We start from the raw sequence: 27524 nt of genomic DNA, 5'->3' as shown, positions 1-27524 counted from the left end.
AAGGCATTCACTTTGAGTTCTATTTGGATGCAATCGGTCCTGTTTGTACAAACATTATCCCCTCCAAAACCAATCCTAATGTCTCAGGAATTGAAAATCTTCCCTCTTGCATTCTTTCCAACCACTATTTTTGTACTCAGTTGCAAGTGACACAAGAAATAATCCAGAGAATACTACTTTGAGGCCTGACTTGTTAACTTTCTACCAAAGTTCCCAAATTCTGACTGTAGGACCACATTCCACTCCATGCCCATATTGCAGACCAATGGTAGTGAATTTCATAAGCTCACCACTGTCTGGGTGAAAAAAATTCTCCTCAGTCCTGAAAGGTCTATCTTTTATCCTTAAACAGTGACCGCTTGTTCTGGGATCCCACATTAGGGGAGCATCCTTCCTGCATCTACAACTTTGAACATAAAACAGTGCAGCACAGGAATGGACTCTTCAGCCCATAACGCTGTACCAAACATGATGCCAAATTAAACTGATCTGTTCTGCCTGCCCTTGATCCATATTCATGTGTTTATATAAAAGTCCATTAAATGATCCTATCATACTTGCCTCCAGTACCACCCCTGGCAGTGCATTCCAGACTCCAATCACTCACTCTGTGTTAAAAACACTTGCCCCTCATGTTTCCTTTGAACTCCCCCCCCCAACCCCCTCACCTGAAATGCATATGCCTTATTATTAGATATTTCAACTCTGGGAAAAAGATTCTGACAGTCAACCCTGCCATCTCAATTTTAGAGACTTTGATCAAGTCACCCCCTTCAGCCTCCACAGCTCCAGAGAAAACAACCCAAGATTTTCTATCCCCTCCGTATAACTCATACTCCCTAATCTAGACAGCATCCTGATAAACATCTTCTGCACCCTCTCCAGAGCTTCTACATCATTCCTGTAACGTGACAACCAGAATTGAACGTAATACTCTAAATGTGGCCTAACCAAAGGCTTATAAAGTTGCAACATGTCCTGACTCCTGTACTCAATTCCCCGACTAATAAAGGCAAGTATGCCATATGCTTTTGATGCCATTCTATCTACTTGAATGACCAATTTGTCTAGTCCTGTTAGAATTTTACAAGATTCTTCGAGATCCTCTCTCATTCTTATAAACTCCAGTGAATATAATCCTAACCAAATCAATTTCTCCCTGCAAGACAGCCCATCATCCTAGGAATCTCTGCTGCACTCTGTCTATATAATAAGAACATCCTTTGACTGGGACAATACATACATCCTAGACAGGCTAAACAAAGACACATACGGGAATCCCTAGAGGCCTGGCATTCAAACCGAAACTCCATCAACAACATTGATTTGGACCCCATTTACCCACTTCTCAGTAAAAGAACCAGAAGTGGTATCACCCATTACAACAAATTAAGGCACATAAATAGAAAGCAGGAATATCAGCACTTCAACAAAGGCTCAATGATGATGTTGCCTAGCATGGTGACAAACGTCTGAGAACAAATCTTCCAGCTCAGCAAGCAAATTTACAACCTGAACATCCTTCTCTTAGATAAGGAGACCAAAACGGTGCACAATATCCCAAGTGTGGCCTCACCAAATGCCCTGTATAAATTCAGCAGGGCATTCTCATTCCTGTACTCAAATCCTCTCACTATGAATGTCAATACACAATTTGCCTTTTTATTGTCTGCTGTACCTACAAGTCTATTTTCAGCAACTGGTGCACGATGACATTCAGGTCTTGTTGAACATTCCCCTCTCTCAATTTACAGCTAACCAAATAATAATCTCCCCTCCTACATTTGCTACTAAAGTGGACAACCTCACATTTACCCACACTGTTTTGCAACTGCAATGCATTGCCCACTCAACCTGCCCAAATCACACTCCAACATCTTTGCATCTTCCTCAGCTCAACTTTTAGCTTATAACTTATCAAACACATTTCGAAAATCCAAATATATGGCATCACAGCTTTACTCTTTATCTATCCTATGAAGAGTGACTGAACAAATGGGGCCTGTATTCTCTAGAGTCTTGAAGAATGAGGGGTAATCTGATTGAAACTTACAAAATACTTAAAGGAAAAGACAAGGTAGATGCAGGTAAGATGTTTCCCTGGTTGAGGAGGCCAGAATTTTAAAAAACACAGGGATGCCATTTAGGTCTGAGATGAGAACTTTTCTTACATATAAGTTGGCGAATATTTGAATACTCTACTCCAACAGGCTAGGGAAGTTCAGTCTTTCAGTATATTTAAAGTAGAGGCTAATCAATTTTTAATTGTCAATAGCATAAAGAATTAAGGGGAAAGCTTGGGTAAAACGCTTTGCAGTGTTTGATCAACTATTATTGATCAATTGTTAATAGCAGTGCAAGTTTGATGCACTGAATGGCCTATTCCTGTTCCTCCATTTCACAAAGAAAATCTACGTCTAATGTTAGTTTACCAAATATAGCATAAATCATTCTCCTTCAGTTTTATTTGGGACAGTAGTATTGTAAATTACAAATTAGGCAAATTCATTAACAAGGTTAGTAGTATCATTAGAATTAGCTTTATTGTCACATATAGTACACGAGTACAATAAAAACTTTACAAGTCACCACTTATAGCGCCATTTAGGTACAAATGTACCTCGGTACAGATTCTTAAGTTTAAATTCTCAAGAAAAATAAAGAAATAAGAGGTCCAGCATTACTGACCTTGTGCCATCTTAAGTACGAAAGTACAAAATCATTGGAACAAATTAGAAAAATAAAGAAATAAAAAGTTCAGAATAACAGTCCTTCCCACACAGTCCATGCCCACACCTAGCTTCACCTTGAGGCTCCCTAAGCTGAGAGTCCACTCTGCTAGGAGCCCACACTGTAGCCATAAGTCCATGATGACTTCATTCGAGGCTCAAGGATAGGAGGTAAGAAGAGAGGAGGAGAAAAAGAACGAAAAGAGAAAAAAAAGAAAAAGACAGAGCGCATGAACTCCAGCTGAGGTGTCCATCTTGGAATCATTAATATAAAGGCAAAAACATAACTGTGGTTGAGTAAAAACATTATCTGTGCAAAATAAAGAAAATAAATATAATCTCTTGTCTAACCTGTGGTCAGCCAAAGGAAATCAAAAGTTAAATACAAATGGCAGTACACCATTAATAAAATTCAGACCTAAATTCACTTATCATCCAATTGTATAATTAATTTTAACAGACCATCTGCTAATTACATAGTAAATTTTAAATGATATCTATCCAAATGCTTTTGTAATGAACATTATCAGCACACAAAATCTAAAATGTCACACCTGTTCATTTACCCCTAGCGGTGGTGTACCGAAACCCTCAATCTCTAGACTAGTTCATGTAAATCTTGTTAACTCCAGAAATTTGCTAAAATGTACAGAAAGTACCTTCATCCAGGTTATTCCAATCAAAAAAAATCTGCAAATGACATCAAGAATTTGGCACACAGGAAAATCATCATTGCAATCCTCTGCTATTACTCCAGCACATAGTTGTTATCTGCATTGCTTGCACCAATGCACTATCAAATTATCAATACACTAAAAATTTATATACAAACACACACAATTAAACACCTTACCCTCCATGTTCATAAAATGAATGAATACATTCTCTAGTAGCTTTATCCCAAATTTTAATTGTTTTATCATCACTGGCAGAAACAATGAGTCGCCCATCTGGTGAAAATCTAGAATTTAAAAACAAAAATTACAGAGAACTGATAAAATGAGGATAAAATTTTGAACTATACACATTATTTTAGATTTTTTTTATCAATGCAACTTGTAATGCAAATGCCAATAGAAATTCTGGTGGTAAGTCTAAGGATTATGGAGTCATAGCAATGTTTCTTCTCTGGTAACTAAAAAAACTAATTAAATGTGCAAGATTTATGTGATGTGAAAAAGGTAGTAAATGACTTTTGAATTAACTTTCAATTCTTCTGTAAGTTCTTTTATCAACATGATCAGATTTGTAATCCAATTTACACTGTACAAAAATATATCTTGTACAATATTTGCAGAAGTTCAATTATACTTTGTCCACTGACTTGGAGATCCCACAAAAATAGCCATTTGCAGGATTTAGTCTAATCTATTAAGAACACAAACAACGCCAACTTTAAAAAGAACAACCCAGAAAGAAAGAAAATAAACAATTCTACCAGTCATAGAAAAACAGAAATTCTCAACTGATTTTAAAAGTTATTTCTGATTGCACTTTCTAGTTTTCAGGAAACTTAAGTATGTGCATAAATAAAACAGGTACAGGACTCATCCAATATTACACAAAAGTAACCATATGGAACTGGAAAATAACTGCTTTCGTTTGGCATATTCTAAAAGCTTTCATCTTGCCCCATATTTAGTTTACGGTTACTAGCTATCAACTCCTCAGACAGTCAATGAAAATTTAAATTCCCAAGTAAGGAATGGCAACCAGAACTAATTACAAATGTACCAGTACATAATACGAGCAAGTTATATATAAGCTAGCATACAATACTAACAATAGTATATTCCTAATTTAAATGAGAAAATTCATATCAATCCTCAGTAGCAGCAGACAAAAGCTGTCATTTTAATCAAAATGCTTCAAACATAAGTTTAACATTATAGTTTCTTATATTCTTTTTAGTCACAAAAAAGGCCAACTAATGCATCAAAATCTATCCTACTGGGAAGGTTCGTGATATTTCACTGTTATTAGGAAGCTTGGGTTCTAAAGTGAGTTTTACGAATCTTTTTATGTATTTATAGCTTTAAGTTTAATTTGTATTTTTCTTTTGTATGATAAGAGGGGAAGACAAAGATTTAGTCTCACTTGAGTTGCAAGAGATGCCAGATGCCTGAAAATTTAAATAAAAGTACTGCAGATGCTGGAGAGCTAAAATAAAAGCAATGTGCTGTAAAAAAAAACTCAACAGGTCTGGCAGCATTGACAGAAAAAGAAAGAAAGTTAAAGTTGATTCTTCGTCAGAATTGAAAGGGGCTGGATAAGTGATACTGCTATCAAAAGGAGAAGGGAAAGTGAGTGGAAGATGAAGGTGCCCAGACAAAGGAGCGTTGATGGTAGTATAGGAAACTTACAGATGCAAAATAAGTCATAATATTAGGGGTATATAGTAGAAAATAGATCAGCTTTGAAGAGAGGAAACCCATGTATAACATCCACTTGCGGAGCTGGATGTAATCCAAAGCAGGACACTATTCATGCTCTGAAGTTGCTGAAATCTATTAAGAGCCCTGAAGCTGTAAAGTGCTAAAATAGATAAGGAGGTGCTATTTTTCTAGCTTATATTGAGTTTTGCTGGTGGCCCTGGACAGAAATGTTATCAGGAGAGCAAGACTGTGTATTGAAACAGCAAGTAGCTCAAAGGGTGGGATCTTTCTAACGGACCAATCACTAAATAGAATCTACACAAACCCACTTTAAACAATAATGTTTCATAAAGTATGTCTAAATGTTAATAAGAGTATGAACATATCTGGAAAAGTATTTACGTGCACTTAAAGTTTTAAAACTTTAGAGAAAAACAATCCAGTGCCCACGGCAGAGAGAGAAGAAAATTGGGCTGATGTCTCCTACATGGTGTGCTAGGATACTGGGAGACACAGACAGAAACAATCCTTTTAGACAGAGTTTAGGGGCAAGGGGTGCGCAGGTCTGTTTCAGTGTGCAGATCTGTTTGAGAGAGTGAAGCAGATCACTCAGAAATGGCTCGTACCAGCAGTGCAGGTTAGCAGTCTCTAGAACAGTTATGCAGAATATAAGTCATCCTGAATAGTTTAATGTCAATAACAGAAAAGCTACAGAAACAGAAAGCTGTGAAAAATGAATTTAATGAACCCATGTCAAGAAATGAAAGGGGGAAAAAATGTTTTCTGACAGTCATAAGTACGTATTTACAGCAAGAAAACATGAACATGTTATGGTGTGATTAGATATTACAGTCATGTGTACTCCTCTGGAATGTAAACTGTGGGAACACTGTTGTTTGGAGATATGGGTGAGTGAATGTGTAACCTTTTGATTGGAAACTTGTCATCAGCATAAACAGTGTAAAACCATTGTTTTAGTAGCAAAGTTTAAGCTGTGTGCCATATTTGATGGGTCCACCTTCCATGCATACATGAATAAAAGTTTAAACAGAGAAACTGGTCTGATTTCATCCGAAAAAGGGATTAAATGGTTAAAACCTCCTTTTCATGAAATAAAGTGAGTTCTGTCAGCATTTTGTTTGAGTATCTCTGGAAGAGACATGAGCTAAAGAAACAGAACTGCATAAATGGGGAACAATTAAAGCCCTGCCCACTGACAAGGAACTTTAAAGTGCATACAGGGTGACACTTCACCAAGGTTTGAGTATTTGTTAAGGTTGTGATCGAGGTGAAAAAAATTGAATCTTTGTGATATTTATAATTGGACCATTTTAAATATTTCTAACATAGTTTATGCCTCTGTCTTTCTTTTGATGTTCTTCTTGTGGTTATGTGAAGGAACTGACCATGTTAAATAAACTGCAAAACTAAAACTTATATCTATCAAGCTTAGTTTCATACTGATGTCTGATTTGACTAATATCATCAGCTGGGATTATAACACGGAACCATATAGCGGAATATGAAATTAATCATTTTCTGTTTCCTCTATAAAATATAACAACCACTGTTTAGCAATTTACTTTGCACAGCGAACCCAATTTATATGCTGGGTGAGAGAAAAAAGAAACTTCTGCCGATGAACTGTCCAAACTTTGATGGTTTTGTCATCCGAAGCTGTAACCAATGACTGTCCATCTCTGGAGAACTGAACACTTCGAATGGTTCCTGTATGAGCCTTTAACACTGTTGATTCACCCTTTCTGTGGATAAATAGGAGAAAAAAATCCAGTGAGCCCATGAAAACCAACATTATGCATTAAAAACCAAATGCTTCACCGATTAGTTGTTCAGCCATTGATTTTATCCATCTCTTTAAAGGCAGCTTTCCTTCCAACATCAATCAGTGATGACTCTAACTTCCTCTTCAGCCCTCACCCCCTTTTCCTTCCCACAACACAGACAGGGTCCCCCTTGATCTCACCTATTAACCCAATAGCATCCATATTCCAAGGATTATTTGCTGCCATTTCCACTACCTCCAGTGGGATGCCACCACCAGTGACACAGTCCCCTCTACTCCCTTTTCAGTCTTCCACAGAGACCATTCACTCCAGTATACCTTGGTCCATTCGTCATCTACTCCTCACATCTTCCCACACACATATGGACAGGGAGGGGAGGGAAGCAAAAGGGAGTTGCATTGCTGGTCAGGGATGATATGACAGCTGTGTTAAAGGAGGACAATATGGAAGGCTTGGGTAATGAGACATTATGGGTGGAGCTGAGAAATAAGAAGGGTGCAGTTACATTGTCGGGGCTGTATTACAGGCCTCCCAACAGTGAGCGTGAGGTAGAAGAACAAATAGGTAAACAGATTATGGAAAGAAGTAGAGGCAATAGAGTAGTGGTGATGGGAGATTTTAATTTTCCCAACATTGACTAGGATACACATAGCATCAGAGGTCTGGATGGGGTAGAATTTGTAAGAAGCGTCCAGGAAAGTTTTCCAGAGCAGTATGTCAATAGTCCAACAACAGAAGGGGCCGTATTGGGGAATGTACCAGGACAGGTGGTACAAGTTGCGGTGGGGGATTCCTTTGGGAACAGTGACTACAATTCTGTAAGTTTTAGAATACTCGTAGACAAAGATGAGTGGTCTTAAAGGAAGAGTACTAAACTGGGCCAAGGCAAATTATATCAAAATTAGGCAGGAGCTGGGAAATGTGGATTGGACACAGCTATTTGAAGGAAGTCCACATTTGGTACGCAGGAGGCTTTCAAAGATAGGTTAAAGATAGTGCAGGATAGGCATGTCCCATTGAAGGCAAAGGACAGAAAAAACAAGATTCATGAACGTGGATGACAGGAGAAATCGTACGACTAGCTAAGAGGAAAAGGGAAGTGTACATAAGGTCCAGGCAGCTAAGAACAGAATGGGCCCTGGGTGAATAGCGGAAGAGCAGGAGCAGTCTTAAACAAGGAATGAAGTGTGCCAAAAGGGGTCATGAAACAGTTTTAGCGAGCAGAATTAAGGAGAATCCCAAAGCATTTTGTTCTTATATAAGAAGCAAGTGGTTAACTAGAGAAAGGATTGGTCCTCTAAACAATAATGAAGGAAGGCTGTGTGTCAAACCTGAGAGAATGAGTGAGATTCTGAATGATTACTTAGCATCAGTGCTCACTGAGGAGAGGAACATGAAGAATGTTGAGATTAGGGATAGAAGTTTGATTAGTCTGGATCATGTTGATCTAAGTAGGGAAGAAGTGTTGGGTATGCTAGAGGTTATTAAGGTGGACACATCCTCAGGACCAGATGGAATCTATCCCAGGTTGCTGAGGGAGGCGAGAAAGGAAATAGCTGGGGCCCTGACAGATATCTTTGTGGCATCCTTAAAACACAGGTCAGGATAGTCAACATGGCTTTGTGTGTGGGAAATCATGTCTCACAAACTTGATTGAGTTTTTTGATGAAGTAAAAAAAGAAGATTGATGAGGGCAGAGCAGTAGATGTGATCTATATGGACTTCAGTAGGGCGTTCGACAAGGTTCCCCATGGGAGATTGATTAGCAAAGTTAGATCTCATGGAATACAAGGAGAACTAGCCATTTGGATACAGAACTGGCTCAAAGGTAGAAGACAGAGGGTGGTGGTGGAGGGTTGTTTTTCAGATTGGAGGCCTGTGACCAGTGGAGTGCCACAAGGATCGGTGCTGGGCCCTCTACTTTTTGTCATTTACATAAATGATTTGGATGTGAGCATAAGAGGAACAGTTAGTAAGTTTGCAGATTACACCAAAATTGGAGGTGTAGTGGACAGCAAATAGGGTTACCTCAGATTACAACAGGATCTGGACCAGATGGGCTAATGGGCTGAGAAGTGGCAGATGGAGTTTAATTTAGATAAATGCGAGATGCTGCATTTTGGGAAAGCAAATCTTAGAACTTATGCACTTAATGGTAAGGTCCTAGGCAGTGTTGCTGAACAAAGAGACCTTGGAGTGCAGGTTCATAGCTCCTTGAAAGTGGAGTCGCAGGTAGATAGGATAGCGAAGGCGGTGTTTGGTATGCTTTCCTTTATTGGTCAGAGTATTGAGTACAGGAGTTGGGAGGTCATGATGTGGCTGTACAGGACATTGGTTAGGCCACTGTTGGAATATTGTGTGCAATTCTGGTCTCCTTCCTATCGGAAAGATGACGTTGTGAAACTTGAAAGGGTTCAGATAAGATTTACATGGATGTTGCCAGGGTTGGAGTATCTGAGCTACAGTGAGAAGCTGAACAGGCTGGGGCTGTTTTTCCTGGAGTGTCGGAGGCTGAGGGGTGACCTTATAGAGGTTTACAAAATTACGAGGGGCATGGATAGGATAAATAGGCAAAGTTTTTTCCCTGGATATGGGGAGTCCAGAACTAGAGGGCATAGGTTTAAGGTGAGAGAGGAAAGCTATAAAAGAGACCTAAGGGGCAACTTTTTCACGCAGAGGGTGGTATGTGTATGGAATGAGCTGCAAGAGGATGTGGTGGAGGCTGGTACAATTGCAACATTTAAGAGGCATTTGGATGGGTATATGAATAGGAAGGGTTTGGAAGGATATGGGCCGGGTGCTGGCAGGTGGGACTAGATTGGGTTGGGATATCTAGTCGGCATGGATGAGTTGGACCAAAGGGTCTGTTTCCATGCTGTACATCTCTATGACTGCAAGGTTGCTCATGTTGTCCCCCTATACAAGAAGGGTAGTAGGGATATTCTGGATAACTGCAGACCAGTGAGCCTGACATCAGTGGTGGGAAAGTTGCTGGAGAAGGTACTGATGGATAGGATCTATTTATGTTAAGAAAATAACGGGCTCATCAGTAATAGGCAACATGGCTTTGCGCAGGGGAGATCGTGCCTTACCAACTTAAGAGAGTTCTTTGAGGAAGTGACGAAGTTGATAGATGAAGGAAGGGCTGTTGATGTCATATACATGGATTTTAGTACGGCGTCTGACAAGGTTCCCTATGGTAAACTAATAGAGAAAATGAAGTCGCATGGTGTGCAGGATGTTCTAGCTAGGTGGATAAAGAACTGGTTGAGCAACAGGAGACAGAGTAGTAGTTGAAGGGTGTTTCTCAAAATGGAGAAAGGTGACCAGTGGTGTTCCACAGGGATCGGTGTTAGGGCAAGTGTTGTTTGTAATATACATAAATGATCTGGAAGGGGGCATTTTTGGTATGATCAGCAAGTTTGCTGATGACATGAAGATTGGTAGAGTAGCAGAAAGCATAAGGGACTGTCAAAGAATAAAGGAGAATATAGATAGATTGGGGAGTTGGGTGGAAAAGTGGCAGATGGAGTTCAATCCAGACAAATGTGAGGTAATGCATTTAGGTAAATCTAATTCTAATGTGAATTATACAATGAACGGAAGAGCATTGGGAAAAGTTGATGAGCAAGTACCCTGAAGGTTGCTGCACAGGTGGATTGAGTGGCCAAGAAGGCATATGGTATGCTTGTCTTCATTGGACAGAGTATTGAGTAAAAGAGCTGGCACATCATGTTAAAATTGTACAGGACATTGGTTCGGCCGCACCTAGAATACTGTGCACAGTTCTGGCTCCAACATTACCAAAAGGACATGGAAGGTTTGGAGAGGGTGCAGAGAAGGCTTACGAGAAGGCTTACTGCACACCCCAGGTCATCTCCTCTGCCACTGCACACCTCAGGTCATCTCCTCTGCCACTGCACACTCCTTACAAGGATGTTGCCTGGTATAGAAGGTGCTAGCTATTAAGAGAGGTTGAGTAGGTTAGGTTTGTTTTTATTAGAAAAAAAGATTAAGGAGGGACTTGATTGAGGTTTACAAAATCATGAAGGGTATAGACAGGGTAGATAGAGATAAGCTTTTTCCCGGGGTGAAGGATTCAATAACGAGAGGTCACGCTTTAAAGTGAGAGAGGAAAGGTTTAAGGGGGATACACGCGGCAAGTACTTTATACAGAGGTTGGTGGGTGTCTGGAACGCGTTGCCAGCAGAGGTGGTAGAGGCAGGCAGGTAGATTCATTTAAGATGCATCTGGACAGATGCATGATTAGGTGGGGAGCAGAGGGATACAGATGCTTAGGAATTGGGCGACAGGTTTAGACAGTAGACTTGGATCGGCTCAGGCTTGGAGGGCTGAAGGGCCTGTTCCTGGGCTGTAAATTTTCTTTGTTTTTTGTTCTTTTTTGTACATGTGACACCTTTCCTGTTTGTTTACATCGTCCATGGTCACGATCCAAGGCCCCAGACATATCTGCCAGGTGATACAGAGATTTACTTGCACTTCACTCAAGCTAGTCTACTGTATTCATTGCTCACAATGTGGCATCCTCCAACTGGGAGGACACAGGATAGACTGGGTGACCCCTTAGCAGAACACCTAAGTTCTGTCCCCAAAAATGACCCTGAGCTTCTGGTTGACTTCCAGTTCAACACACCACTCTGTTCCCTGGTCAACATCTCAGCCTCAGGCTTGCTACTGTGCTCCAGGGAAATCCAGTGCAAGTTGGAAGAACAGCACCTCATTTTCCACTTGGGAACCTGCAATCTTCTGGACTCCATATCGATTTCAATAATTTAGGACCTAAGCACCTTCTCCAATGAAGGGTTAATTGGCTTAAGTTTACTCCTTGAATCGAGTCTAAGGGATCAAATTTCAATTCAGAAACACCAATTTCACATTATTGGTCACTGAAATAATGGTTTATGCTTCATATTCCAAGTGTTTCATACAAGTTGACACACTGAAGAATAATTAAATGCCTGTAGCCAGAAAATCAGAATGAATCAGTCACTCAGTCAAAAGAGATACTTTACCACTTAGTTTTATAGTTCTTTAAAATTCCTCTTGTTGAATTATTTTTGTTACGTGCCGTAGATTTCAGCAGTGATTCAGGACATGGTCACCAAACACCTTTGTGGAATTTTAACAAGTGTGATGCAATTGCAAAGTATTTTTTCAGAACATGAAATATTTCTATAGATAACAACCTACATACTATGATTCAACATGATAAAAAGACTCATTATACAACTAAAAATGCAAATTAAATCCCGTAACCCACTGATCCAACCTTTAAACAGTAATGCAATATATGCACATGCTATTTATATACTTGAAGGCAATACTTTCAATCCTATGGCGATGGATGAAGTGGTATGAAGGCAGACATATTGAAAATGATTTCTGTCAGTTTGTGAACACTTTAGTTTTCCTCACTATCAACCGATCAGTATTTTTGCAGAGACATTTCCCATCATTGGTCAACTGGTTTTAAAACACTTGTTTAGAGGAAATCTCTAGGAAATCCTACAGCCCAGGAGAATTTTTTTTTTTAACAGGAGTCAGTACTCCATTTCTATTCAACCTGAGCAGCAGACTGCCTCCTGCAATTGTGTCACCACAGCAATGAACTGCACTCAAACCGCCATCCAGTTAGGCTCCCTATCATTGATAGCACACCTCTGCTGCAAACTTGCACATATATAGTGTCACAGCCTGAATCTCAAGTATGCTACTCCCTGAGATGCTGTTAACATGCAGCAAATTAAGACTGGGACAACAGTGGCAATCTGGCAATCACCATCTTAAAACACTGGTCACCTTAGACTCACCATGGGGTTTGGGTGCACAAAATCCGGAAGCCTGGTCATACACCATTCATGAGCCAAATTCCTACATTTATTGAATTGCCAATCTCAAGTTGCACCAGTTCACTGAATCTCTTCTGTAACTGAGCCAAAGTACTTGCGGCCACCTCCTCCTTTTGGTTGGAAATAGTACCTCGTTCTGATCCTTGAACTGCAGCCATTCCTCGGTAGCTTCCCAACTTCAGCATACATTTCAATGGACCCAGTGTCTGCAGCCAGTTGTTAAATGGGTTCTGGATAGCAAGTTCAACAGGGACATTCTGCACCTTAACAGTGCAGCCAGATGACCTTGATATGATCCCATCATCAGACTAAAAAGCAATACTCTTCCTGTTGGATCTTTTCTGTCAGTGTTTGTATGCTGTAAGAACTCAATGCATTTTTCTTTTAAAATATGCTCTCTGGATATTTTTACTCACTCTTAAATCTGTGTCCTCTGATTACTGACTACTGTACAACTGGAGACAATTTCTCCTCATTTATATCATCAGAATGCTTTGTGATTTTGAAATGATTACATTTTTTCTTAATACTTTGTTTTAATCAGAACAATCCCAATCCCTCCAGCTCTAATAAAAGATCACAAATCTGAAAGCTTTATACTTCCCAGCATTTTCACTTTTTATTTCAGATATCCAACACCCACAGGTGTATTGATTTTGCTAATTTTTCTAGTCTCTATACATAACTGAAGTCCCTCATGCCTGGCACCACTCTGGAAAATCCCCTCTGCATTCGCTCAAAGCTATGCTCAACAGCCCTGCTATTCAAAATTACACAGGATTAATGAATAAAGTCCTCTCTTAGAAATATAATGAAGACTATTGCTAAGAGATCAGAAATGTGTTTTAATTTTCTGTAAAGGGCTAAGATTTACAGTTATTTGTACTGATCCTTGAATAAGATTCATGCTCAACAATTATTCCATAACTTACGTTTAATTTTACGGTTAGATTTCTACATTGACTTGTAACTTGAAGACTTTTTGATGATACTAGTTTCGAGAGAAGTCTGACCATGAGTGTGGTGAGTTTACTTTCAAGTAATGCCATAGGAATTTTACCATTCACCTAAGCCACAGGAAATGCCTCAGCTCAATGGCTCTGATAAACAGTGCAAACCTTGTCTCAGCTCTGCAAATTAATTGTCATTGTACATATTGCATCACAGAAAACAAGGTTGATATTTTGATCCAAGATCAATGACACAAGCCATCTTTAATCATATGTTATTAAAAACAAATTCTGGGTTACAAGATACAACAATTCTGCAATAAAATGGCACAACTTACAACCAATGAGCAATACCACAACAAATCTAGTTTTCAATAGATTTCAGATTAATATACATTTAGTAAGAAAGATCTGGAGTACCACTGAAACTCTGAATTTTGTCAAAAGTTGCTTATCTCACACTATCAGGATAACGTACAAATACCAATAAAGGGAAAACAATATTTATGAGATAAGAGGAGAGCCCTGATCCGGATTACAAAGGCATTGTTATTTTATGTGATCAACATTGCTAGTTAGTGTAATTCTTCACACACTCAGGATCATTTGGCAAATGTTGTCCAATTGCAGAATGACGTCCAATGGCGTGGAGTGTAGTGTGTTTTGGAAGCACAGGTTGGTTTGAGATGGTCAATACCTTGCTTGTTGTGAACAGCCAAAGAGATACATTCTACCAATCTTTTGAGTGTGCAGCCGACATACCTAGCATCATTTCAGCACTGATAAAAAACATCTAAATTACCTAATTGCTAGAAAGGCAAACAGTCTTTTTGGCTTGATGGCTGCACCTTGTTAGTGACTATCACCTAATCGGCACTCTCTGCTCAAAAGTATAAATGATGCCTTTCCTTTACATTAGTATTTCTTGAAAATTGCACTGAGTGCATAATGAAAGCTTCCACAAAATGTCTTTTTATCAGAACTCCAAAGCTCTATTTATAGTTGAAGAATTAGACAAATTATTCAAGAACACAACTGTCTATTTACTGAAATTGCATAGAACCCTAACAGACCTTTAATGCTTTTGTTCCATTTTTATATTCAACTAAGAACTCAGAATACAATGACATATTTTAAATCAGGACACACTCTTGAATAATAAATCCAAACCCACATTTTAATCAAGGAGCATTACCTCAAGACATGCATGTGAAAACAAACTGCTGTTAAGTCTACTCTGCTAAAAATAGTGACTACATCTCTTTATCACAGGCCATTAATGTTAAGTTTATTTTTGAAACATCAATTTGATTACTCTTATGTTGCCCAGCAACAATCTAGAAGTACTTTCAGACCTTTTATTCATCAGCTCTCACGGTCTTGAATTATTCTATATATGGATTAAGGTGCCTTCACCAGGATACAACACACCAACACCATTGTACTACCTTCAGCACCGGCACAATATATCAATATAAACAAAATAGATCTTAAGAACAATTAAACCCTCTAAGCTGAGTGAGTGCGCAGCAAACAAACATCATCTTTTCGTTTGCACTCAAGGGTCAAAACTATCAACAAATATTGTTTTGAATCTAAATATTGCTATACTTTTTCACAAACTACATTCACAATCATTTCTGCCAATCAAACAATTACAAAGGCAGATGGCTTCTCAAAATATAGCCTGCGCTCAAAGATATTTTTCAAACAGTCTGCCTGAGCAAGTTTGAAAGTGTGTTCATGTTTCAAATTAGAAAGCAATCCAATTAAAGTTGAATATCACAATTTCAACTGTTCAATTCTTCACCATTATTTTGTACAAAGTTTCTGGTTTATAGTTCAAGACTACGGTTCAGCAACACTTTTCCAAAAGTACCTCGTGAAAAGCAGTTAACATTGGTCTTACCAGTGACACCCACATTACATGAGGAAACATTTTAAAAAAACGTACAGGTACAAATAGCTTTTTGTCGTAAAGAGTGCAAGCCTGCTGTGCAGAAATGTCACATACCAAGCTAATTGCAAAGCTCCTAATATTGGTGAAGTTTTTGAGACCAAGATAACCTAAGGTAATATATCTAGTGATGAATGCTCAAAATCCAAATCAACTCTCTGTTCTATACTCACTGCGCTAAGAATTGCTCTCAGGTGGTGCCTGGAGAAATAAACTATCATTGGCAATGTTTTAAATCTATTTTTGGTGCCTTATTTGAAATGTGATCAGCACAAATGTCACACTGGCTTGCATTGCCATGGCAAACTTTCATGATTTAAACTGCATAAAATGGTTTCTCTCATTTCATTACCTATTGCAATAGGCACAGTATATTGTAGCTTCAATGGAAAAAAACAGATTCAAAACACCTAAAGTCCCAGAAAATGTAATGCCCCTAAACAATTCCATCACAAAATGCTCTTCTCAATACACAGGACACAATTTCCTCCTATCTGAAATGGTGAGAATAATGGCAACTGTGATGACTTAAACCTATATACATGCATTTGTATCTCATTAATTACTCAACTTGCTGGATGGACTTCCCATTCCCAATTAATTTCTTCCCAATCAGGAGACTTAATACTTCAAACCACAATAAAAACTAAGCGCATCCATGTTGAGGTGGGTCCTCCGCCTTCAGTCTGGGCAAGTACCAGTTGCACCGGCCATCTTCCTTCTCTTCGCTTTGGATGAAACTGCAACAACTCCCTCTGTTATCATTCCGCACAATGTCACTCTGGACCCTCCAAACTTCGAACTTTACAATGTAAATGCACCAAGCATCATAGTATCAGCTTGCACATTTGTAGGCGGGTTTTGGTAGCAGTTTTTCCTTCAGAGATAGCAGATAAGCAGGTACAGGCAGCTGAAAGCTTTATCGCAGAAGGTAAAGTAGACCAGCTTGAGAGAAAGGTTCCCTTTTAGTATAAAAGGAAAAGCAAGCAACGTATGTTTAGCAAGCAATAAAGAATAATTGTAGAGATGGAGGTGAGGGATGAGGGGAGAAGGAGGCATGGTGGTACTTCCACATAGCGCTGCCTCAACTTCACAAACATTGTGCATGCAGCTTACACGATTAACATTTCATCTTGAAGAGAATGGCAAAAGGGAGGTGTTTTTGTTTACAAGGGGTGAGAGGTGACACCAGTCAGTCAGAGGGACCACAGTCTTTAAGCAACCTTTGCCTATTCTGGGCTGGGGGCAGGCAGTCAGTCAGGCAACTGATTTCATCAAAGTCAGGAGATCTGCTCTAAGGCAGTTAAGGGATTTTATTTTAAATTCACTTGTGGGAGACAGGTGTCATTGGCTGGCCTGCATTTATTGTTCCTCCTTAATTGCTCTTGAGAAGGCAGTGGTGAGGTTGCCTTCTTAAACTGCTGCAATCCACATGCTGTATTGGGCCACGGTCAGTCAATTCAAACCAATGAGCTTTGCTGGTCATTCAATGGGGTGGTTTGCAAAATCAGTTCAGGGACTAGGCTGTCCTGCCAATACACCTAGAGATAGGCCAAGGCCAGTTGAGAAGGGGGAAGTGGAGAAAAACGAGGGCTGGGAGATGGTTTCCACATAATCCAAAGAAACTTGGGTAGATGGGGTGGCTGGGTGGTTTTTATAGTCATTCCATGTCAGTGTCAAGAATGCAGGCAGTTCACATCTGAGTTTTGGCCTCATTGTATTGAGTGGTGAAGGGAATAGTTGCAGTTGTAGAAGAGCAATTGTAGACACCAGGATGGGACAGCGTTATTTATTGGGGGGGGGGGCTGTACAGTCATGAAGGGTGGAGGTAGAGGTCAAGGCAAGGTGTAGTTACTCTGACCTCAATTATCTGACAGCTGCAAATGTGTTGCTGGTCAAAGCACAGCAGGTTAGGCAGCATCTCAGGAATAGAGAATTCGACGTTTCGAGGCTTATGCTCGAAACGTCGAATTCTCTATTCCTGAGATGCTGCCTAACCTGCTGTGCTTTGACCAGCAACACATTTGCAGCTGTGATCTCCAGCATCTGCAGACCTCATTTTTTACTCAATTATCTGACATTCAATTATCCAGCAAGATCGCAAGGTCCCGATGCTCAACTAAACTATGTTCTCCAGCATTCGATTAACTGAATGAAATACTGCCTGCCTGAGTCCTTCAGATAATCGAGGTTCCTTTGTATGGAGAGAATGCAGAGCAAGAATGGGCATAGAGACCTCGAGTCAGTGACTCAGGGTAACGCTGGCACATTAGCAGTCACGTGAGGGGACTCAACCAGAACAGGGAAATGTGAAGGATCATTAGGATCATAGGAACTGCAGAATGAAAAATGAGAAGCAAATTGTGGCTGCTATGCAAAGCCTGCAAGTCACTGACACAAATGCAAACCTGAACCCTCATCATATTGATTCAAAAATCAATTCCATAGTAAGGCTTCAATGTTGATAATACAGCATCCAGTGAGAGAACTAAGTAATTTTTTTTTAAAGGGTTCAGCATTCAGCACTGGAACGTGAGGCCTTCTAAGGGGCTACTACAGTCAACAGGAGTCCAGTTTTGTTACACTGCTACTAAGTAGAATCTCAACATTCTTCACTGTATCCAATTCTGACCTGCCATCATGAAAGAATCATTAAAAGTACATTGCGCCTTAATTGCAATCTTGTGATGTCAGAGGTTAACAAGACTCAACTGGACCAGAGCTTATGCATTCAATACTTTGTCTACCCCTCTAGCCAAGGCACACAGCCTCAAAAAGTGCAAGCCAACATAATATAACATTGTACTCACACACAAGACAAAATCTACTTGACAAAACAGCCGAATGAACTGCAACAATTGATGGAAAATCTCAGTATCTGTGGAGAGAAATCAATGCTGACATTTGGGTCCAGTGGCCCTTCTTCAGAACAAAGCCTACTTGGACAGGGCTACTGAAATTCGGCTACAGAAGGGTCTTTCTGGCAGTTATTTCATGCTAAGGAAATACAGATACTTCACTGGACTCTCTTATATGAATTAGAGATGATTGAAGAGCAAGGAAATGTTGTTGTCAGAGATTAGGAAACTTGGAAGTCATAAATGCATCCAAGCTTTTGGAGGTTCAAGACAAGAAGTTCTCCTCTATATGTAAGCAGCAGTGCTCACTTGGTAACAACACATTCTATTGGGTTCCTGCACAGGTGAGATGCAACCTTGAGGTTTCATGAGGAAGCACACCAGGGCTGAAGCATCCTTTATCAAGACGGTGTAATTTTTCTTAATGCTCTCACAGATCTGCTGCAACGATGGCTCAGTGGTTAGCACTGCTGCCTCACAGCACCAAGGTCCCAAGTTCGATTCCAACCTCTGGCAACTCTCTGTGTGGAGTTTGCATGTTCTTTCCATGCTCGCGTGGGTTTCCTCCAGGTGCTCCAGTTTCCTCCCACGGTCCAAAGATGGGCAGGTCAGGTGAATTGGCCATGCTAAATTGCCCATTGTGTTTGGTGCACCCAGAGGGAAATGGGTCTGGGTGGGTTACTCTTTGGAGGGTCGGTGTGGACTTGTTGGACCGAAGGGCCTGTTTCCACACTGTAGCGAATCTAATCTAATCTAAAACTGAAAGCGCAAAGGAAAGGACAATACAGCAGTTCTTTAATTTGATTTATTATGGTCTCATATATCTTGTTACAAAAAGCAGTGAAGGATATTGTATAGTGTCACCACTATTTGGCGCCATCTTAAAACATAGAAAAACAAACCAAACCAAAATAAAGAAAAACTTAATTTTACAGTCTTCTTGTTACCACCATGCCACCAACAGAATGAAAGTCACCACTCTTTGGTGCTATGTCACCTCCACCGATGACCTCACCATTGAGTCCTAACTGGACTTTGCCAATGCAGATGCCACTGGATACTGCACCAATCCAAACTTGACCCCATCGCCATGATTCCGCTGCAGGCCCACCTTACCAACACAGCTGCTGCCAGTGGTGCCAGGTCACATGCTGGGCTCAAACTTGCCTCCACCACTGCCTCCATGAATCTGTGCTGGACACAAGACGGCACCAGAAATTGGCTGCAACAGCCACAAGTCATCGCTAGGACCACCTCAATGCAGAAGCCACGAGGAACCCAGACTCACCTCTGAATCCACCACTGGCAGCAATCGATGCCATCACTGCAACCAGGCTCTTCAACAAGTGGTAAGTAAAATAAAAGAGAAAAAAAGAAAAATAAAGAGCTGAGAAAAAAGAAACACAAAGAAAAGCAGATAGAGCTTTGACCGAAAATACTTCAGTGTTGTGTTGTGATTGCAAAGAAACTGGATAAGACAAAAGGTTCTACAAACCCAACAAGGTGAGAAACTGTTGCTAGCTGTTGTGCAGATTCCAGAGGATGAAGCAACAGGACAAGATCCATCATGAAGGAAGAGAATTAAGGTGCAGAGCCAAACCTGCAGACAAAGTTGCAGCTGTGTGCAAATATCTGAGACCAGTGCAGAAGATAACAGAATGCCCCATATCATGTAACACCAATGCCAGCTGCCAGATAAGGATTTGCAGTCACAAGGATTGGGTGGCAAATCACATCCTGTTACTCCTAAATGTTACGACTGCTCTTAATGAATTTGGAAATTAGTCACTTAACTAAGGAATTGGGACCTCTGGTGCATTTTATAATCCTTGAATTATAAGCACATACAGGAAGTTACTGATGCTTGCTTCATTGACAACACCTATTCATATCAATCTTCTTGATATGGCTGCTCAAGCAGCTAGACTTATTCTCCACCACCACCAGCTTCCTATAGTGCAAGACGGAATCATTTGCACCCATATAGCTCAGAGAGTACCCTAATCACAAACAGTCTCAAACAGCAGAAAAGAATGCCACTCCCTTAAAGTTCAAATGGCTTATTTTCATGGCAGTCAGATATTGCAGGTCTGTGCTAGACATCCAGGGATCTGCCACGAGTCTCACATATTGGACACTCACAAATATGAGCATCTTTTAAAGGCCTTGGGTGACAAGGGGTAGCCCCTCTACATCTGGCTCATGACACCTCGAAGAAATCCTCAGACCTTCAGAGATATGCAACAGGACCCACAATTCAACCAGGTCCATTGTTCAACAGACCATACAACTCCTGAAGACAATGCCTGGACAGGATAGATGGTGTCTTGCAGTAAACTCAGGATAGACTGTTCCACATCATAGCAGTGTGTTGCAGCCTGTGTAATGTCAATTGCCAAAGGGATTAATGTGTTGGCTGAGAAAGAGATGCAGAAACAAAAGGAAACCTCTGAGGAGGAAGACAAAGGTGAGGAATTCAAGATGGGCCAAAGTATCAGAGAGAGGAAGACAAAGTAATGGTCTGCCAAACACATGAGGCCAGAGACAAACAAATAGTTACCCACTTCCAGGATAACTGAGCTGAACTAGCACTTTCAAATTGCAAATAATAATGATGTATCTGTCCAGCTTGGGGAAAGCCTTCTCTCTGCTGCTGCTGTACTCATTCTTCAGCAAGGAACTTGCTTCACTATTTGATTGATGAATACAATAAGGTGTTCAATTTTGGTTTCAATTATGCCACTGATATCCTCAACTTGGCAAAAGTTAAAATGCCTGCTCAAAGCTTCCATGAGAGCAATCCTAGTGCGAAAGCTGCTGTGAGCATTCCCAATACCTATCTTTCTTGGATAAAAGTGCTAAAATGGTCCTTGCTCCAGCGACATCAGGGAGTCCATTCCCTAATAAAGTAGACTGTTGTCCCTCATCCTGAGAATATGCCTCAAGTGTCTACCCATCACGAATGCTAGTGTTCCACAGTGCAAGAGGATTTCCCGTACCTGGGTAATGCCTGAGCACCTGCAATAACAACATTTCCACTACAATGGGCTCAATTTACTGCAATTGCTTCCTCTATAGTGCTGTGCTATAATAGAAACTGAACATGCAAGTTGCCCATTGGCTTAGACATTGCAGAATAAGAAAGAGCAACAGGAGTTGGCCATTTGGCTCTTCAAGCTTGCTCGACCTTTCAGTGGAATCATGGGTTCACCAACATTCATGCACCTTTTCGTACCCTTTTCCTTTAACCCTCGATTCCCCTAATAAAGAAGAATCTATGTCAGCCTTAAATACACAAAGCCTCCATAGTTTTCTGTAGCTAGGAGTTCCAAAGAGACAACAGAGAAGAAATTCCTGTTCATCTCAGCTTTAAATTGTATCTCTTAATTCTGCGACAATGCCTATGGTCCAAGATTCTCCCATGAGGAGAAACATCCTCTCAGCATTGACCCTGTTCATCCCCATAAGAACCCTATATATTTCAATCAGATCATCTCCATTCTTCTAAACTCCAGCAAGTACCATTCTAATCTGTTTAGCTTTTGCTCATAACACAATCCCTTCATACCAGGGACCTTTCTAGTGAACCTTCTCTGAATTGTCTCCAATGGAATGATATCTTTTCTTAAACAAGGGGACTGAAACTGCTCATAGTAGTCTAGATGTGGTCTTGCATCATGCAAATTTGTTATGGACCAGACCAAAACCCCTCAAAATATTTCAAGGAGTTAGCCAATACCCTAACTTTTCTCTTCTGTACAGTCAAGTGTAAGCTGATGCACTCCAGATGTGAAGCAGTTGGTCATACTACTAGCAAAACGCACTTAATTCTTAGACTGCAGTTAAAATACGAATAAAATGAAGAATAATTGGTCTAATTTTAGCTCTATTGTAAAACTTACAAGATTAATATATTAATTAACTACTAAGCAGCAAATGTCAAAATCTCGTAACATCTCACAAACAATTCTTGGTAAAGGCAAATTCAGCAAAATAAATTCTCACATGCAATGTTCCTCCAGTCCAGGAGAAAACAACACCAAGAGAAAATTCTAGCAGAGAGGGAATTCCATCTTTTTGTGTGGCCAAGAGAGATGTATGAAAGCTTCTAACATTCATTTCAAAACCCCAAGAACTACTGAAAGCTAAACTAAAATCCTGGTTCTATAGGAGCCTGTCTCCACCCATTCATGCTGCTTCTATTCATCTAATTTTTAAAAAAGTTTAGGGCCTCACAAGCAGTTTGATTTATTGGCTTAGAAGGTATAACTCTGCACCTCTGGCTGAAAATCTTTCTTCAAAGAAAAACAGGACAAAATACAGCTCTTAAACCATTGTATCATCACATAGGGCTTCCCTACTCTTACACTCCAACACCCTTGAAATAAGGGCCAACATTGCATTAGCCTTCCTGATTACTTGCTGCACCTGTGTGCTAGCTTTCTGTGTTGCCTGCACAAATATTGGAAGAACCCCAGGCAGGAGAAAGCCTCGGTCTTCTGCAATGTGAAGCCATGACAGACATCACCATCTCTCCCAATAATGAGCGCACAACCCAGGCCTGGATTCTTCCCACGACCTTATTATTAATCTCAGTGTCCCCATTTGTAGTATCTTGGCTATAATCTCTAATGTAAAGGCGTAAATGCTTCACGTTGGGTTAGGCTATCTGCATTCATTCACTTTATCGATTATGAGATAATACTAAGGTATGGCAATTGCAATGCAGCAAAATGTTTTTGTTTAAAGTTGCTTCACATCTTTCACATTATTTCACTTTGCCCACTAATATTGGCACACTACATCTACAGCAGATGCTATAAGAAAGCATCTGAATATATATTTAGAAAAGTACAAAGTGCAATCATTGTTGAGAACCTATACTGATGTGCTGACAAAATGATTTTTCATTTTTCTCCCTCCCACTATGTCTGGGCACAGGGCTGACCTCCGTAGTCCAGGTGGGGGGAACCTGCTCTGACTTTGAAAACTTGGGTATGTATCTCAAACCTGCTGAAATTTTCCTGCACAGATGTAGGTTCATCTCCAACAGCTCAAGGTGAGGATGATGTTAGAGTCACAGGCTAGGGTTGAGGTGAAGGGGCAGGGCACTACTTCAGTGGATGAAGAAGTAGCATCTCAGTACCTGTCTACTATCTATCTACAAGACACAAGTCAGAAGTCTGATGGAATATTCTCCACTTGCCTGGTTACGTTCAGCTGAAATAACATTCACGAAGCTTAACTCTGTCCATGACAACACAGTCCTCTTGATTTGCACCCCAATCAACAGTCTTTCCCTTCATCAATGATGCACAGTGACAGCAGTGTGTACTATTTCCACGATGTATGGTTGCAATTCACTTAGGCTCCTCCTTCCAAATGCACAACCTCTACCAAATGGGCAGCTGATGAATGGGAACACCATCGCCTGCAAGCTCCTCTCCAAACCACAAACTACTCTGACTTAGAAGTATATGACCATTCTTTTAATGTCACTGGGTCAAAATCCTGGATCTCCCTTTCTAACAGCACTGTAGTTCTTCTACCTAAGGGACCAAGTGAGGTGACAATATCTTTGCTAGTGGAAGGTCCAAATGAACTGCTCATCAATGCATCCTCCAACGTTTCTCAATCTTTATCTTCAGAGGTGGGGCCAACACAGCAGTGCTCAGGCTGTGGACTCTTACTTATAGAGATTGCAGATTACTGCTTGTGCTAGTGGGAGAGAAGAGAGGGTTATTTGCTGAAGATGTCGAGAAGCTCATGTAATTCATGTGTTTGCACAAATGCTGATGTGAGAAGAGCAAAGTGCAATGTTGGTCCATTAGTATCTCACTGTCATCCCAAGAACCAGGGCTTTGCCAACCAGTTTTTCCTCAAATGGGGTGAGGAACTTGACATCCACCAGCCTTGGCTCTTGACTCAGTTATGAAATGGCTTTTCTTGCAAGGAGATAAAAATCAATGCAATGGGAATGGTTGCAGTAGCAGCTTGCAAGCATGCATAATGTTTGAGATGGTGAACTGTCCCCAGTAAGCGAATAGGACATTCCGGGTGCAGAAAGGGTTGGTCGTTTCAGAGGTAGTGCAAGTCCTTGACAGGAAAAGATACATGTGATACTAAAATTTGCAGGCTATGAGGCACTGGGAGACGGGCTTGCTGTTTGTTCAAGTGGAAAGGTAGCTGAGAGAAGATGGCACTATTTATGTTTGCAGAATGGAGGCGGCGGGGGGAGCTATCTGGCTTATATTTGGCACCAGACCCTTTCAAACTGGAAGGATCTGCCAGTGGTGAGAACTTCTAGCTCACTCACCACACAATTCATCAACAAACTTGCGCGCAATATCTTGTTTGCATAGATTACAAGTTGAGAAACACATGTCACATGAGATAATCTACCCTAGGCACTGGTAGATATGACGACACCTGACATACTTGTTACAATACTTTAACTTCAAAAGGGAAGATTCCACTAAGTTGTACTTCCCTTCTAATTATAAATTAGGGCTTGTAGTTGCCTTGGCTGGGAAACAGATTAAGTCAGAAGCCACATGATACCAGGCAGTAATCCAACAGGTTTATTTGAAATCACAAGCTTTTGGAGCTGCTCCTTCTTCAGCTGAGGTGAAATTGACTTCACCTGATGAAGGAGCAGCACTCTGAAAGCTTGTGATTTCAAATAAACCTGTTGGACTATAACCTGGTGTCATGTGACTTCTGACTTTGTCCACCCAAGTCCAACACTAGCACCTCAATATCATGGGAAAAAGATATTCACTAAAGACACAAACAACTTCTACTGAGTACAATACATGTTTATGTTATTACATCCTAACAGTTGTTAGATGCAAACCAGATAAGAAATGAATGTCAAAATGACTTAATGAAGCTCTTTCAGCTTGTTGAAATACTTTCATCATACACTCAAAGGGATTGAGATGAAATGTTTTACACAAAGAAGATATACAGAGTAAGTGCCTCTTCGGTTATCATTTTAATATATTACATTGTGTATTATCTGATGAGTATCCTCCTGAGTGCTACAGAACTACAGGAACTTTCACAGCCTCAGCAAAATTGTATCTGAAAAGTATCTTCGGTTTTCAAAGAACAATATCAATAGCACCACCTAGTGACCATTTAGAAATATGTCAGAACAAAAAAAGCTTCCTTTTATACAATCAAGCAATCACATTTTCAGTAGTGTCCTATCCTGCTTAACATCTAGGAAACTATTCTAAGATGTAGTGACTGTTTTTAAATATCAATTAAATTCATAATTAGTTAATGTGCTTTAACTAGTTAAATTAGATAAATTTTGGTTGAGGGAAGAATTATGGAGAAGTCCTTGGACATCTTCAAATAGTGCAATAAAATCTATAAATGTTCAGGTAAAAAGAAATTTAAATTGTTACTTAAAGAACAAGTTACCCATAAACCTATCCAACTAACAAAAAAGCTATATACACACACCATCACCAATGCATTCTGTTGTGCTCACATTTTAAGAGTGCTTTCCACTAAATTAACTTTAAATAGATAACCATATTGCAGCTTTGATAAATGAATTGCCACACATCCAAGCATACTAGAGATTACTCTTCTGAAATATTCTAACAATATTAGAATTAAAATGGAGTTCAATATCAATTTTGAGTTATTTGACATTAAACAGCCAAAATTAATATCTTAGTAATTTTTGGCTAATCAAATGTGTTCATCTGTTCAAGGCAAAGCACTGAATTGTTATTAAGAACTTGCCATTTCAATAATCAGTGATAGAATCATGCCCTTTGTTAGATGCAGACCAATTGAAGGAAGACTGTAGCCCCCAATACTTTGCTCCAATCGTGCATCTTAGAGGACCGCCACCATAGACACCAAGGTGGCATTTTTAAACTTCCCACTCCAACTAACCTATGGGTTAAGTGAGCTTCTCACGGTACATATTATATTTTTCCAGTTTTCTGCTGTGGTCCCATGATTACGTGAAACTGGATAATGACTGCCCAACTTTATATAGGCCAAAGAAGGAAGCAGTTTTATTAATAGCAACAGACTTGATGAAATTCTTGGTCATGGTATTAAAGGGATAGTAGCAATGTTGATACAATGTTACCTGAGTGATAGGAAACAGACAGTAATGGTCAGTAGATATTTTTCAGGTTAGAGAAAGGTTTGCAGTGAAATTTAATGATCTCAATCTTTGTGCACAGGGGACAATTTCTAAGTTTGCACATAACATCAAACTTGGAAGAATTGTAAGAATTGATAGTTTGGAACTCAAAAGGAACACTTTCGATGGAGTGTTTGGGTAAGCAGCAGATGACATTTAATGCAGAAAAATATGAGATGATGCACTATGGCAGCAAAACATTGAAAGATAACAGACAATAGGGGGAACAATCCTAAAGGGCTGCACATCTGCACAGATCATTGATGATGACAGGACAGCCAGAGAGAGCAGTTAAAGCCTCCACTGTCCTCAGCTTTATTAATTGTGGCAAAGAGTGTAAGAGGATAGAGAAGATGTTGAATTTGTACAAGACACTCACTAGACCTCAGCTACAATATATAGTGAATATATAGTGTGTGCTACATTATAGAAAAAAATGAGAATGCATTGGATAGAGTGTAGAAGCTTATGGTTTACAAGAATGGGTCTACAAATGAAGAGTTTTCCTCCTGATTCTCATGGAATCAGTTTTGCAAGGGCTCCTTGATGCCACACTCAAAGGCAGCTTTGATGTCAAAGGCAATTGCACTCATCTCACCTCTGGAATTCAGCTTTTTTTGTCCATGCTTGCACCGATTCTGTAATCGCATCAGGATCATAGAGGCACTGGCAGAACCCAACTAAGTACTATCAAACATTTGTTGTTAACTGTGTAATAGCACTATTGATGACTGCTTACATCATTTTACTGATAATCAAAAGTAGACAGATGGAGTGATAACTGAAGCAGCAATACTGAAT

General features: G+C 40.0%; 1 protein-coding gene and 1 long non-coding RNA gene across 2 annotated transcripts in view; one reads left to right on the top strand and one right to left on the bottom strand.

The window, feature by feature from the left end:
* Positions 1-27524, bottom strand: part of LOC132822106 (POC1 centriolar protein homolog A-like) — a 148607-nt gene that overhangs the window by 81458 nt on the left and 39625 nt on the right. The window contains exons 4-5 of the mRNA XM_060835142.1: positions 6688-6867; positions 3583-3690 (exon numbers count right to left, since the gene is read on the bottom strand). Of these exons, the coding sequence (XP_060691125.1) occupies positions 3583-3690; positions 6688-6867 (288 nt within the window). The remainder of the gene's footprint in view (positions 1-3582; positions 3691-6687; positions 6868-27524) is intronic.
* The window catches only part of LOC132822107 (uncharacterized), a 48332-nt gene that overhangs the window by 11336 nt on the left and 9472 nt on the right, over positions 1-27524 (top strand). The window lies entirely within an intron of this gene.

Source organism: Hemiscyllium ocellatum, chromosome 14, assembly GCF_020745735.1.
Source record: "Hemiscyllium ocellatum isolate sHemOce1 chromosome 14, sHemOce1.pat.X.cur, whole genome shotgun sequence".
Taxonomy (NCBI): Eukaryota; Metazoa; Chordata; class Chondrichthyes; order Orectolobiformes; family Hemiscylliidae; genus Hemiscyllium; species Hemiscyllium ocellatum.
The sequence above is the reverse complement of the archived record's forward strand: the minus strand, read 5'-3'. Positions and strand labels throughout refer to the sequence as shown.